This window comes from Phaethon lepturus, unplaced genomic scaffold (genome assembly GCF_000687285.1).
Source record: "Phaethon lepturus isolate BGI_N335 unplaced genomic scaffold, ASM68728v1 scaffold15121, whole genome shotgun sequence".
Taxonomy (NCBI): Eukaryota; Metazoa; Chordata; class Aves; order Phaethontiformes; family Phaethontidae; genus Phaethon; species Phaethon lepturus.
The window spans coordinates 5,129-20,081 of record NW_010519946.1 but is presented as its reverse complement, the minus strand read 5'-3'; the positions used below and the strand labels follow the sequence as shown (position 1 = coordinate 20,081).

At 49.2% G+C, this 14,953-nt stretch overlaps 1 protein-coding gene across 1 annotated transcript in view; it reads left to right on the top strand.

Moving 5' to 3' along the window:
- Positions 1–14,645, top strand: part of UBE2O (ubiquitin-conjugating enzyme E2O) — a 27,913-nt gene extending 13,268 nt beyond the window's left edge. Inside the window, exons 9-17 of the mRNA XM_010297222.1 lie at positions 2,404–2,558; positions 4,048–4,160; positions 5,224–5,349; positions 6,564–6,653; positions 8,989–9,646; positions 10,578–10,714; positions 11,253–11,456; positions 12,167–12,224; positions 13,882–14,645. Coding sequence (XP_010295524.1) covers positions 2,404–2,558; positions 4,048–4,160; positions 5,224–5,349; positions 6,564–6,653; positions 8,989–9,646; positions 10,578–10,714; positions 11,253–11,456; positions 12,167–12,224; positions 13,882–14,645 — 2,305 coding nt within the window. The remainder of the gene's footprint in view (positions 1–2,403; positions 2,559–4,047; positions 4,161–5,223; positions 5,350–6,563; positions 6,654–8,988; positions 9,647–10,577; positions 10,715–11,252; positions 11,457–12,166; positions 12,225–13,881) is intronic.
- Positions 14,646–14,953: the final 308 nt, after the last annotated feature.

Here is a 14,953-nt window from a genome sequence, read left to right as displayed (position 1 = left end):
CGCGCATGCTAGCAAGAATGGACAGCTTATCCTCAGAGAGCTGTCTCCAGATTGGCGTGGAGGTCTGTGCTGGCAGGGTTTCGCACTGCAGTGGTCTCTGTTATCCTTACCCTCTTCTGGAGGGAGATCAGCTTTTGACAGCAGTATACTTCTAACTGGTTTTTTTAGTGAACAAAATAAACTTCTTGAGAGCCATAGAGGAATTGATTTCAGTAGCTTGAAGGAAGGGGATTGCATGTATCTGCCCTTTTCTAGATAAAACTGGATCTCAGTTGCTTTTACCTTTTACCTAACTTGAGAATGTTTCAGCTGTTTTCAGGGGATGCAAAGACATCTAACACTGGCTAGCCTGTCTTGCTGGCTTCCCTGGACTGCTTAGTTGTGTACAGATCCTGCATCAGAAATGAAGTAGTGCAAGATAATACATGAGAATCCTCCCAGAAAAGTGACATTATCAGGATTCAAGGGATTCAGTAGTTTGAGAATGCCCTGAACTTCACTCACATTTTGTTTACGTATTTTAGCTTTGCCTGTATGCAAGGAGAGCTGTTCCTTCAGTCCTTGTGGGTTTTGGAGAAATAGGATTTGAAGGTGTCAAACCTCAATGGAGCGCTATTTGAGTGAAAGAAAAAACGGGAGTGTGTGATAGAGTTCTTGGGAACTGATTCTTGGTTCACTTTTCACTTCTCACCCCCCTGCTGAGTGCCTCTGCTTCACTATAGGTTTTGTTAAGGAGAGCTTAGCTAGTAAACCTGTTGGCTTTCTGCACCATGCAGGCAGTGGGGAGAAATCCCTGTGACAACACTCCTGTGCTGGATCTGGGCAGCTCCGTGCAAGGAAACGCAGAGATCAGATGTTGACACAATTTGCAGAGATGACCATGTCACAGTGAATAAGAAATAGAGAGGTTTTTCAGCAGAGAATGGGAAACCCCAGCTGATACTTTAAAGGGCATATGTGGCAGCTGGTCTCAGCTCAGTATGAGGGGTCTTCACTGTTGGAATATTCGGTTGAAGCTGGTGAGACCATCAGTAGGTGTGCTGCCAAGCACTGCTGAGAAGTGCAAAGCGGATGGGCTCGCTGCAGTTAGTCGCCAGATCTGATGTGTCAGCTCATGGGCATCTCTGACTGCAGGGGGCCAACTCAGCATGTGCTTTACCATCATTTAGCGACCTGCTGCAGCTCTCCGGGCAGCACATAGACCTCTGCTTATTTTTTAGTGAGGATATCCAGGGATTTTTATTAATGTCAGGTCATGATTTTTGTTTGGGAAGCAGCATAAACTGTGCTGCAGACAGGACTGTTCCACTCTCCCATCCTCAGCTGCAACATGCCCCCACTTCCCCCAAGGAACTATCTGTTGACATGTCACCCACCACACTTGACCTGTTACAGACTTCCTTCTCTGATAATTTCTGCTGTTGAGTGCTGGCCCTACTAGAAAATTCGTGTTATTTCCGCTCTGACATTCAGAAAAACAGGGCTGGGGGAAAACAGTTGTATCTGCCTATTGTATCTTCTTTATGGTTTGACTCAACGCAAGTGCTGCATTTATGTTGGTTTCATGTCAGGAAGGCCTGGCCAGCAAAATACAGAGCAAGATTTAAAAATCAGAGTGGGATTCAATTTGTTCTGCGCTGTAGGAAGGATGAAAATGGCGGAGGGCTCATTAGAGGAGGCTGTCCAGCTAGACTGCAGTTCTGTTCCTCCTGCCCCCAAGCAACTTGCCTCTTCAAGCAACTCTGTCAAGCTCCACAGCAGAGTACCAGCATGTGGTCCATTGTTGCATGTTTGGGTTTCATTTCTGAGCTGCAGAGAGACACATGTATACGTTGGCACATGTGGGAAGGAAACTTTTCTCCTTTTAAGCAAAATCATTTTGCTTTACCCACATTCAATGTGTTGCCTGTTTTTTTTTTTTCTTTCTGGAAGGGCTGAGGTGGATGCTGCTCTTTCCTTTCCAGTCCCATGTTCCTCTAGCTTCAAAGACTCCTCAGAGCTTCCAAGCTAGGAGGTGCTTCAGTGGAGAAGATCTTAAATTTCAAAGCATTTGAAGCTCCTGTCTTTCCTCTGCCAGGGGTAGAAAGTGGGTGCTGGTAGATGTTAATTTGTTCCACTAGGAATAAAAGTGAGCTCAGCATCAGCTCCCTGGAAAGTAAGTGCTCCTGCAACGTAGACTTGCAGCAGTGTAACATCTGCAGTGACTGAGAACCTGTCAAAACAACGCCTGCTGTGTAGCTGCTTCCACTGGGACTAGATGGGGTTTCCTGACTTGCTTCCCAGCCTGCTGATACGTATACCTTTGTGTTGCTGAGATCATCTTGATTCCTGATGTTGGCAGCATTATGTTCTGGTTGTGTTCATGCATGCTCCCTCTGGTAACTCGTCTTTCTGTGTTCCCAGGGTTGCTGTAGAAGTGGTGACAACGATGACTTCAGCTGACGTGATGTGGCAGGATGGCACTGTGGAGACAAACATTCGCTCCAATGAGCTGATTCCAGTCCATCATCTGGACAACAACGAGTTCTGCCCTGGGGATTTTGTGGTGGACAAAAGAGGTATTGGGTGTCAAAACAATGCTCTCCTTGGGGAACAAACAGGGTCTTAATTGCTAAGTATTCTTCAATCTGCATCTCCTGGTTGTAGCACTTTTTATGGTAGCTGTTAGTAACCTCACCTGAGGTAGGCATAAGAGCCTAACAAGGGACAGACAGTCACTCAGCGGACTTAACATGACTGTCAGCAGAGAACCATTATTTAAATACTGAAGTTAAACTATGACAACAGGCAAGATGTGGAAGGAATAAATGCCAAGAAGCAAAGCTAGGATTCACAGTATTTTTGTAGAGTAGAGGTGGTGGCCCACCTTGTCCTTGAAAGTGCAAACAGCTCTGAGCTCTGTTGCAGAATGAGGGGGTAAAATGGACAGCTCACCTTGGGCTGCTTTGTCTGTATGGCTTGTCTATCATGGCCCTCTTTATTTTTTTTTTTCCTTGGAGGGTTTTGGGATCCAGAGGCACCTTCTTGTATCCCTTTTCTTCACAAAACCAATTGGTGACATTAGTGAGGGTCACAGTACAAGTTCAAGGAGGCTTACAGCTTTTGGATATGAAATATTGATGGCACACCATCTGGCTCTCAGCTCCTTTTCTAGCAGGGGCAGAGGAGCACAAGATATTGTCAGGCTGGGAAGAGGGAAAGCTGTCTTAGCAAAAAAAGATGCTGTTTTGCTTGGCCATTTCTCGTGAGTAATAGTCTGCCTGGTCTTGTGGGTTAGACGTAATTTGTGGAAACTAAAGATATCTGTCAGCTCCAGCTCTACCATTCTAGTTTGGCCTCTGGGAATCTGTATTCCTCTGTCAAACGTACTCTCCAAGCAGTCTGGGATGCCTGCAGTTCCTTGCATCCCCCTGCTAAAGATGCTGAGAGGTGGATCCTTGTCCGCCAGATAAATCTGAAAGATGTCTGGATACCAGTGTGCTGGATAGCAGCCCAGGCCTAGAGAGGTGAAGCAGGCCCAGCTTTGATGCTGTTGGATCCCCCATGTGTGCATACATACATGTATACCTGCCTGCATCCTGCCTGCCTTCCACCTTTGTCCAGTCCATTTTTCCAGAGGAGCGAAACTGTTGTGGGTGGCACATTTCTAGATGAAGAGCTTGGCAGCCAGGGCTGCTCTCAGGGAGGTCTTGGACAGCCTGTCCAGAAACTCTGACAGTCTTGGTGCGGAGCTAATTTGGGGAGCAGAGCACTAAGGTGACAGCATGTTTTGGTGATAGAGCTCAAAAGTTGTCTGAAAGTGAATGTGTTCACCCAGTCCAATGCAACATAATCTTACTTTATCATCACTCTGCCCCATTAAAATACAGCCTGTTAGCCAAGTACAGTTTTGACTGTGTAGGAAGAACTAGGTTTTTTCCTCATGCCATTCACAAATGGAAGGTTTTAGCTGTGAGAGCTTGGGAGCTGACAGCCTCAGTTGCTGGGCAAAGTCTGTGCTCCTCCACTTAACTTGTCTATTTTCTTCCCTACCATTGTGACCAAAAGCTCAGAGCTCCCAGGATCCCGGGTTATATGGAGTTGTACAGTCTGGTGACCATATTGGCCGTACCTGTGTGGTGAAGTGGTTCAAGTTGAAATCCAGCGGAGATGATGTGGAGGTAAGTGCAGGAACCAGTGTCTGTTAGAAGCAGCCACAAAACAGCACAAGCTTCACAGATAAGCCTGGGAGTCAGCTCTGCAGTAGAGTTTGTCCTTGAGGATGGGAACAGCAATGTGGTTTTGGGCCTGGGAGGCTTAGCTAGAGCTGGTGTTGCTTCATACTTGTAGATGCCTGCAAGGCAGTGAAGACCAAGCAGAGGGTTTACATCTCATAGTCAACATTAGGCTGGATGGATTATGGATGAAGTTTTTTGCTGAAGTTGTCACAGACAGTTGATTTCTTTAGTTCAAGTATAAGAATTTTTCCTTCCCATGTCTTTGCTAGTTCATGGAAAGAGAATCAATCTACTGCATGTTGTCCTGCTTGCCTCTGCCAGGTACTATTTGCTGTAGTCAGCCTAGTACCTTTTTTCCGGGGCTTGTAGGAGCACTGTATTTTGCAGAGTCCTGATAGTTTACAGTCTAGTTGGAGATGAGAGCAGGAGTCGAACCACACAAATCTGGTGTACTGCTTTCTGCCTTAGGATGGGAGACCACATTATCATAACTGAGCAGGGCCCTTTACATCCAGAAGCAGAACATCAGTCTGGCCTGGGGTTGTGCTCCACTTCACCCATTTCTCATTATTTGTGGGCTCCTAGCTCTCTTCCTCCAGGAGAAATCAAAGGAAAGATGTTTCCCATTAATTGACAAGTTTTTTGTCAGACACTTCCTGTTGCCTTGGATCATTTCAAAAGTAAACTCTTACCCTTTAGGCCCCAATGAACTGCTTCGAGAAATCTGGGTGTTCGGAAGGGAATAAAATGGTGTTCTTGCATATCATGATGGTAGTGACATGGAACCTGAAGTAAAAGTGAGGGTGGGCAGGTGAGACAGAATATCTGCTTCCTTTCGTTGTTGTGCTTTGATGTGCTACAGGATGAGGTGACAAGAAGGGACATTAGCAGCTCCTTGCAGGCTGTTGGAGCAACTGAAAACTGGCAAAATATAAAGTACTTTCAAGTGTTGAAGGTCAGTGCAGCACCCTGGGGCTGACATGTTCGAGTTTTGTGTCTGATGCAGCTGATCGGGGAGGAGGAGGATGTGAGTGTCTATGATATTGCTGATCATCCAGACTTCCGCTTCCGAACTACTGACATTGTGATTCGCATTGGCAACTCGGACGGAGCCACAGCTAAGGAAGATGAGGTAGGTTCTGGGCACAGTTATGTGCCCACATTGTCACCAGATATTAGTGGTGCCCTCCCATTGACTTGAAGGAGTCAATGGGAGGGCATTAGGCCCCATATGGGCATCCTAAACTCCCTAGCTTGCTAGTTTTGTATTGGTGTCCTCTGCTGTCATGAGTAACATATCAAATCTCTTAAGTCTGGTGGAGATGTAACCTTGAAATCCCTTGACCATAGTGACAGAGTCTATAGCAGAGCAAGAGCAAGGTTGAGAAAAGAATCGAACATATGCCTGGGGGTTTTTAATAAAACTCTTGCTTAGGATTTTAGAGTAAATTCTAATATAAGGATGTTTATTCTGTTTGCTCCTGAGCAAGAGTGAAGGTAGATTTGTCACGAAACCAGTTTCAGTTGGCAACAGGAGACTGGGGTTCTGGTTTTCATCTCAGTTGTTATGTACATGCTAATATGTTGAGCTGATTGATCTCCTGGGGAGGAAGAGGGAACAATTTATATCATAGAGGATACACTCTGCTAGGAAACAGGCTTCCTTACTGTGCAGCGAAGACCTCCAGCTTTTGATACTGCTGCCCTAAAAAAGGGTTAAAAGGTCTAGTGTGGCTCTTACTGCACTTCTAGTTTCAGCAGCATGAAACACATCTGAGCTTGCTCAGCTGACCTAAATAACCTTCTTCCAGTGCAAGATGCTACTTACTGTGCACACCCCGTGCCAACCATGACTTGTCTGTTCATGCCAGCCCTCTCTCTGCTGGGAGAAGCTGCTGTGAGCCCCTGGTGCCGGGTGGCCTAGTGCAGGGGCCGGCCGCTGGCACCCCACAAGAGGACAGCCCCATTCAGGGGAGGTCCTGTCCCCTGGCTGGCACAACTCCAGCGGTGCTGCCTGCAGAAAGGGCACAGCCCTGGTCCTCATCAGAAGTCAGGATCTGCTGCCAGACCAGCCCTCCTAGTCCTCGTCTCTTCATTGCAGTGGGGGCAGATTTTCCCCCATCTCCATGGCGATGTTGTGGGGTTTCTCATGGAAACCCTATCTGTAGAATTCTTCTCCCCCTTGGCATGGGACCCCAGGACTCCTGCCACTTCTGTGGCAGGCTGCAATCATTGCTTTAGGTGGGTCTCCAACCTGGGGAATACCTGTTTCTCAAAACCTTCCTGGCTCTGCACTGAAATGCCTGGGAAAGAAAAGGGACTGACAAACTGCTCTTGTTTCCACAGCCTTCGGTCGGACAGGTAGCTCGCGTGGATGTCAGCAGTAAAGTGGAAGTGGTGTGGGCTGATAACTCCAAGACTATCATTCTGCCTCAGGTGAGGTCCTGTTCCAGCGCGCGATATCCCTGTAATTCTTAGCTGAGTGACAAATCTTGGTTTTAAATCCTGGGTGCAGAGAGATTCACTGGGTAAGGGGATCTTGCTCTTATTTATTGCTGCCTTCCCATGTGATAGGGTGGCTTCCCAATTCTGTTAGCACAAGAAAATCCTTCCTATGTCAGGAGGACCGGGCAACTAATTGATCATCACTGCTCTTGAATATAGAGAATAGGAAAGTATGGGCAGACTGTTGCTCCTTTCACATGCTGTACTGCCTGTTCACCGTGCTGACCCCAGCCCTGCTCCTGGCTCCCAGAACCTGCTGCTTTGCAGAGTGGGTTGCAGAGCTCAGCGTTCATCGGTTCTGACTTGAGCCCAGGGTCAGTGTGTTGCCCAGCTAAGACGCTGCTGAAAGACAATTGCTTGTTCAGTCTTGCTTGTGAAACGGCACCATAGTGTTTTCTTTGGCTAAAGAAGCTCCTCCAGAAGCTGGGCTAGAGCCACAAGTAGTGACTTTAGCTAAAATCTCCTACCCAAATCTCTTCCCAGGGTGAAAATAGAGATGTAGCCACACTATAGTCCACTTAACTCCATTGATTTGTCTTCTGCATTGTTTTAACATTGTTGTGCTGTCTTGTATCTTATTATCTTCACTTATTCACATGTACAGAAATGTACAGTTTCATCCCATGTCTCCCCTCCTTGTTGCGTCAAATTAAGGCGGACAGCCTAAAGATAAGAGAAGACCTGCTTCTGTAGGGTCCCATCTCTGTCACTGTGGCAGAGAACACCACTCCCTCTGCCGCAGAGGTGCATTTGCAAGTAGAAAGCACCGGCTCAAGATTTCTCTTTAAACCAAGCAGCTCTGCATTAATTACAGTAGAATAGTCAATGCCTGCACTATGGCAGTGGACTACAGCATTACAAAGCAGGCTGCTGTCTCCCTTCCCCCTGTTGTCACATGTGCTTGGATCACAAGCACAATCGGAGGTCTGATGTGTGCTCCACAAAGGGCTGTTCTCACACTGCGGTGCTGGGGCTCTGCAGCAGCTCCTGCTGTGTCACGCCAGTCCCTTCGATTCCGCTCATCTGCGTAATTATGGGAGTTGGGGAAATGTCAGGAGCGTGAATTATCAGTTGGTAAAACCGTGATTTATCAATGCCTGTCCATGTGCCTAGAGATGAGCTGTCTGGGTGCTTTTTCTCAGCTCTAAAAATAAAGATAGCATAACTGGCTAATTAACTTTCCAACTCAGATTTGGATTAGGTTTGAGGGCAGTGAGTTTTGATGGCTTTTCCTGCCTGCAGTCACTTGTGTTGAACCCAGCTAACCCCTGCTGGCTGCCTGGCTCTGGGTGGCACAGGACTAGCTGAACAGTGCTGGTTCAGTTCAAGGCTTTGACAAGATAACTGAGTGTCTGTGCACTTTAGCCTCTGGGGTCATATCTTGCAAGATTAAGAGGATTCTTGGGCTGTCATTCAAGTGTCAGAAACCTGTGGATGAAATGCTCCATCTTGAAACTCCTAACACAGCCTTACAAAGTTGTTCTTGCTCCCCTGCTTCTATGTTTGAGCCTGTAGCTGGAGTATGCTTGCAAGCCTCTGCAGGGAAACCTCGTGAGAGATGTAGCATGTGCAAAAGCATGGTTATAACAGGTGAGGCTAGATGGAGTGTGGATGGGTTCAGCTTCCAGTAGTGAAGGGGAAGAGAAACGTTTTATGTAAGAGCTTATTCAGCAGCTTGGGTTAGTCTTCATTGTCCCAGCTGAATTTTAAGCGGCAGTGACATACAACAGCTAAAGCAGCATTGTGTGCCACAGAAGAAGAAGAAAGCTGGTGCGGGAATGTTTTCCTGGTTCCAGCATTGTCTCTGTGGAAGGCACGGAGTGTGGAGGCAGCCAAACCAGGGCTTTGTGCCAACACAGTTGCTGGTGCAGAAGCAGGACCAGCTATAATATAACCAGCAGGACCAATACTAACTCCACACATGACACCCAATACCTCCAGAACTAGCTCTGTGTTCAGAAACCCTGGGGCATCCAGGTAGCTGTTTCGTGCCTGCGTGCTCTCCTTGGCTGGATCCCACCTAGGAATCGCTACAGGCTACCTAGAACTTGCCCTAGTTTTCCCCTAATGTCCTACTTTGAAAGGTGGAGGATGGGTCTATGCTGATTAATAATCCATGCCGGTCATTGACGAGCATGCTATTTGGATCCAGCCCAACCAGTCCTAGCTGGAACCTCCCTTTTCATGGGGAGAAAGGACTTGCATTTAAAAACAACTAAAATTCTGTGCTTCAGACTAAGTCTCTTGTAATTCTGCTCTCCTTTAGCACTTATACAATATTGAGTCAGAAATTGAGGAGTCAGACTACGATTCTGTTGACGGCAGCACCAGCGGGGCATCCTCTGAGTGGGAGGATGAAAGCGACAGCTGGGAGACAGACAATGGCCTCATGGAAGACGACCACCCAAAAATCGAGGAGTTAGAGCCTGAGGAGCCAGCAGCAGAGGAGGTGAAAAAAGTAGAGGAACAAGTCCAGGGAGCTGTGGCTATGGCAGTTGCAGATCTTGCTGCAGAGAAAGCTGGCAAGGACGGAGCCCCAAAGAGCTTCCGGGAACTAAAGGAGGCCATCAAGATCTTGGAAAGCCTGAAAAATATGACTGTGGAGCAACTGCTGACTGGCTCTCCCACCTCTCCAACTGTGGAGCTGGAAAAACCCACTCGGGAGAAGAAGTTCTTGGACGATATTAAAAAGCTGCAGGAAAATCTAAAGAAGACCTTGGATAATGTGGCTATTGCAGAGGAGGAAAAGATGGAAGCCATGGTGGAGACGGAGAAGAAAGAAGAAAAAGCAGAGGCACAGACACCAGTGAGGTCGGAGTGGCCCAGTGAGACACCAGTGCTCTGCCAGCAGAGTGGAGGCAAGCCTGGAGTCACCTTCACCAGTGCCAAAGGAGAAGTCTTCTCTGTCTTGGAGTATGCTCCAGGTGAGTGTGTCAGGCCAGGGCAGTGCAGGATACTCTTGTCCTTCACTGCTGTTCTGCAGTGTTTCTTTCTCCAAAACGTTTGCTTCTAGGCCTTTTGGATTGGGCATCCTCTCTTCTCTCTTCCTCCTAATCCTTTTCACAGCTCATTAACTGGGAGGAGAAACTAAGACAACTTCTCTAGCAGTCTGTTCTGGGACTTAAACCTGGCTTTTACATGGCACCTCTAGGCGCTACAGTAACTCTTGAGCCACAGAAGTGGGCTTCCCCTTTGTCCACGTTGGTAACTAACTTTGGAGGGCTGTGGAGACCAGTCGCTTTCCATTGCAGATACTTTCTTGAAAGCTACGGGGTTTGTTCAGGCTTTTTTGCAGGGCTGGATTGGTTGAGAAGCAGAGCAGGAACAGCTGGTGTTCTTGTGCTGGGTGTCCTTGGTGGGTGAGTGTCCTTGTTCACCAATGCTAATCAGCCAAAAATAAAAAAAGAGCATCTGGTTGTGTGGAACACTGGTGGCAGCAGAGCTCAAGGTGCTCGGCAACCCAGGCAGCGGGGCCAGACGTGAGAAGGAAAGGTGGCCAAACTGTTCTGAACCTGCAGGTGTGTATAAATAAAGGTGGGGAACTGTGCTTAGGTTTTGCAGAGAAAGGGTCATTACTTTGTGTGATGCATCGTTGTCCCGGCTGTGGGACAGGGCTCCTTGTGGGGCTCAGGGATAATGTTGTGTGGAACCATGAGAACAGGAGATGCACATTGTGGCTGCTGTACAGTGTGGGAGAAAAATCAAATTACCTCTAGGCTGCCTCCTGGCTCAGCACCAAAGCAAATCAACTCTTCCCAGTTATAGATTTAACACATGGATAGATTTGTCTTCACAAGGAACTTGTGGCAGTTTCCAAAGACAGACTTTAATCCCATTCTCTTCCTTGCCCCACAGATACCCATGCCTTCAAGAAAATGGAGTTCCAGCCCCCAGAAGCAAAGAAGTTCTTTAGCACCGTACGAAAAGAGATGGCTCTCCTGGCCACCTCCCTGCCTGACGGCATCATGGTTAAAACCTTCGAGGATCGAATGGCAAGTGTCTGCTCTCAAATGCCTGTGTGTTAGCACTGGGCTCAGCATCCGGATTGCTTTCTCTGGAATTCCCTGCTTTAGCCTTAATCCTTTGCAGTAGAGCTGCAGGAATGTGTGCAGCATGTGAAATATGGCTGTAATTACCGTAAACGCCTGCTTTCGCATTCCCTGAGTCAGGGTGACAAACAACGGGGAGCTCCTCATTACAGGAAGCCTATTTTGGGTACTTTGCCCACTGGGCTGCCTGTCCCACCGAGCAGGAGAGGCAGGCAGGCAGCTGGCAAGGCGCTGATGTAACCAGTGAGCAGTTTGGGGATTGCTGGCCATCCTCTGAAGCCCTGCTTCGGATCTGAAGGCTTGGTCTGTTGTCAAGCCATAGTGCAGCTTCTAGGGGAAGGATGTCCCAAGATGTGTTGCTTGAGCTGACTCTTGCAAGGGCCGAGTTAATTGCATGCCCTCTCTCCCTCTACATAAATACAACCCTGCCAAGGTGAGAGGATGTTTCACAGTGCCTGGCTTATATTGCCTCTCTCCACAGGATCTCTTCTCAGCACTTATAAAAGGGCCCACGCGCACGCCCTATGAAGACGGTCTCTTTCTCTTCGATATCCAGCTCCCCAACATCTACCCTGCTGTCCCGCCTCTCTTCCGCTACCTCTCTCAGTGCAGTGGGAGACTGAATCCCAACCTGTATGACAATGGCAAAGTGTGTGTCAGCCTCCTGGGAACATGGATAGGCAAGGTAACGCTTTCATCTGCTTGTCCGTGGGGAGCGGTGGCTGTGCCAGGCAGCTTTGGAACAAGCCACTTCCTATGAGGCCAAGAGTCCTGGGTGGTTTCTGGTCTTGGGTGGTGCTTGAGCTGGGGATAGCTCTGGCTTTGGGCTCTGTTTTAGATGTCTGGAGCAGGTAACTGGTGTAGTTTGGCTTCTTCTGGGACTGTGTTTGGCTCTTGTCTGTTCTTCCCTGATGAGCAGCCTATGGTCAGACCAGCCGGGCTGTGTCACAGTTGGACAGAGCAGACACACAGACACCAGCATGGGGTATTTCCCTGTAGTTTGGGTCCCTGTCTCCAGGGGACAAATCCTGCAGACAAATCATGTGGTGTGGCACAAAGTCCAGCTGAAGACTTTGAATGAACAGAGCCAGGGAAATGCTGTGTTTTGGGCAGGTAGATCGATGGGGCAGCTGGTGTCTGGTGTTTAGGGTTACAATGTTCCAGGCAGAACTGGCCTGCTGGGGTGCGGTGCTGGCAAAAACTCCTGGAGACATAATTGGTACAGCAGGACACTAACATCACATGCTTGTCAAGTCAGTCCCTTGTTTCTGTTGCAAGCCACAGGACCTCAGCGATAGGAATGCAGAGAAGCTGGGGCCTTGCTTCATCTAACAGTTACCACAGAGCAAACTGGTGATGCTTCAGCCCTTTAACACATTTGTATGTGTATTTCAGGGGACAGAAAGGTGGACCAGTAAATCCAGCCTCCTTCAAGTACTCATCTCCATCCAAGGTAAAGGCTCCTGCAGAGCCTGTGGGACTGGAAGAGGTGGGGGGAGGAGGGGATGCAGGCTTATGGGATCTGCCACCCCAGTTGGGTTAGTGCTGCCTTTTGCCCTCACCTTGCTGGTCAAAGCAGTGTCCTCATCTCTCCAGTTCATCAGTCGAAGCAGGTGCAAGCTTTTCTCAGGCCCTGATTTTTGGCTGCATCCCAGGTCTCTCCCACAATGCTTTCCCTTCTCACTGCAGCAACTAAGCACAGAGCTGTTTTGCTTGTTATTCTGAGCTGACAAAGGTGAACCGCCGTGTCCTCAGCCAGTTACCAAAGTTAGTTGAAGTTGCTAAACTGGGCTTTGTTCGCAGGACTGTTTTTTCTCCCCACTGAGTCACCCGCCCATCCTACACTGGGCATGTTTTTGCACAGGATGGTGTTTATGCTCCTTCTGAAGCAGAGAATAATCAGGGGTGTGTCTAGACAAGCCCCAGGGCTTCCTGCCATAGGGCTTTGCCCTGCTATATTAGTTTGAGAGCAGACAGACTAAATCAAATCTCTTCCTCAAGGCCAGCTTTCTGTGCAGGGAGCCCAGGCATGTGACTTGAGAAACCTTTGACACAGAGCAAGGACTCCTGCCTTGAATCAGCAGGCAACTCCTGCTCCTCCCAAGTCTCACAGTCCACCTGTATCCTCCTGTTGGGGGAATGACACCATGAGAAAAGCCTTTTCTTACTTGCAAAGCTGAGGATCTAAATTTAGAAAATGAAATACTAAATGTTTTACTAGAGCAACCTGGTGCTAGCGCAAAACCTCCTCTCCCCCTCATGCTGCCTGGGCTTTGGGAGGCTCATGATCTCACCTCCACCAGCTCTAATGCAGTTGGTGGCAGGCTGCCAGCAGCCTGGCAGTGTTGATGCCGTTGCTACATACATGTTATTACATTAGGCCAGAAGCAAGCAGGAGAAAGCTTGGTATGGGTGAGTTGTTACAGTACTCACTGTCTCAGAACTGCATTGTCTGATGGGACTGTGCTGGATAGGATAGGACCTGGCCAGCTCAAAGGCCTGGTACTGAAGATTGGCCTTTGTTCTGATTAAGAGGAGAAAAAAAAATATTTAAGGAAAAAAACCTTTGGGTGTGTTTGTGGGGTTTTTGCTAGGAGGGAAGGGAAAGAAGCTGTGAAACACTTCCCCGTCCGCCCTTTTGACCTACTCTGCTGTTGCGTGCCCTCTGCATCACACTGGTGGAAGACTATTCTTGCCAGCCAAGGATCTTGAATGCCGCTGTCGGTAGCGTCCGAGATCCCCACCGCCCTAGCAGAAGGCCACAGACCCATGCACACAAGTGCGTGTGCACCCCCATTGCGATACAGTCCAGTGCATCTTGCAGGTTCCTGGTTGCCCAACCTGGCCTCTGCTACCTGCTTGCAGTCAAAGCATGGCTTCGCTGCAGTGTGTTGTCCTGCGGCCCCTTTGCTGCGCTGCCTGCATCAGTGTGGCTGCGGGTGTGGCTTCACGGTTCCGTGAAGCTGGCGTGATGCCTCAGTGAGGCAGTGCTGTGACCCTCAAAGCTCAACCACCTTGGCAGAAAACAAGGCCCAGCGGTGTCTGCCTCGGATGGCGATTTGTGGTAAAGTTCCTCCCTTTAACCCCTTGGTCTCCCCTTCTCTTGGCAGGTCTCATCCTAGTGAATGAGCCCTACTACAATGAGGCTGGCTTTGACAGTGACCGGGGCCTCCAGGAGGGCTATGAGAACAGTCGCTGCTACAATGAGATGACGCTGATCCGGGTGGTGCAGTCCATGATGCAGCTGCTGCGCAGGCCGGTGGAAGTCTTCGAGCACGAAATCCGTGAGCATTTTCGCTGCAATGGCTGGCGCTTGGTGTCCCGCATCGAGTCCTGGCTGGAGACGAACGAGCTGGTGGAGCGCAGCCACGAACAGGCCAACGGGGTGGATTCTGCCTCCCTCCTCTCTGCCTGCGGCACCCTGGCCGAGAGCCCAGGAGACAATGCGGGATCGCTGGGGGAGTACGGCAGCAGCTCGGAGCAGGGGGCAGCGGCCGAACTTTCTGACTCGGCGCTCGACGGGAAGGAGGAGCTGGACGAGTCGGAGTTCACAACCTCGACGCCCAACACCGGTGATCTCCAACAGTATTCAGACTCGGAGAGCACAGGCCAAGCCAGGGGGGTGGACCTGGCCAGAGACCGAACGGACGAGGGGAAGGCTGCCCAGGACTCTGCCTTGCAGCCTAGTGTGAAACCAAAGAAAAGGAGAAAGAGCTACAGGAGTTTCCTTCCGGAGAAGAGCGGTTACCCTGATATTGGGTTCCCCCTCTTCCCTTTGTCCAAGGGGTTCATTAAAAGCATCCGCGGTGTCTTGCAGCAGTACCGGGCTGCCTTAGCAGGGGCCAATATCCCAGAGTGGACAGAGGACAAATAAACCGTCAGGTTAGGGACAGGCAGGTGCAGGGGAGAAGGGAAAGCAGCAGAAAGGAAATTGGCAAATGCTGTTACCAGTAAACTGGCTTCTCCTTCCAGCTTTTCTTCCTCAGCTTGGTTTGTTCCAAAGAAGGTGGTAGGCCTGATTTGCTCCTCCAAGGAAAGGTTGTCTAAGCATGAATAACTCTTTGCCCCCAGCCCTTCTTCCTTCCCTGTGTCCCATGTACGTGCTCCTCTTGCGAGTTTGACCCTGCAATGGTAAGATTTGAGACCTGCACAGAAGCAGTCTTGCAGCCACGTTCCCTCTGC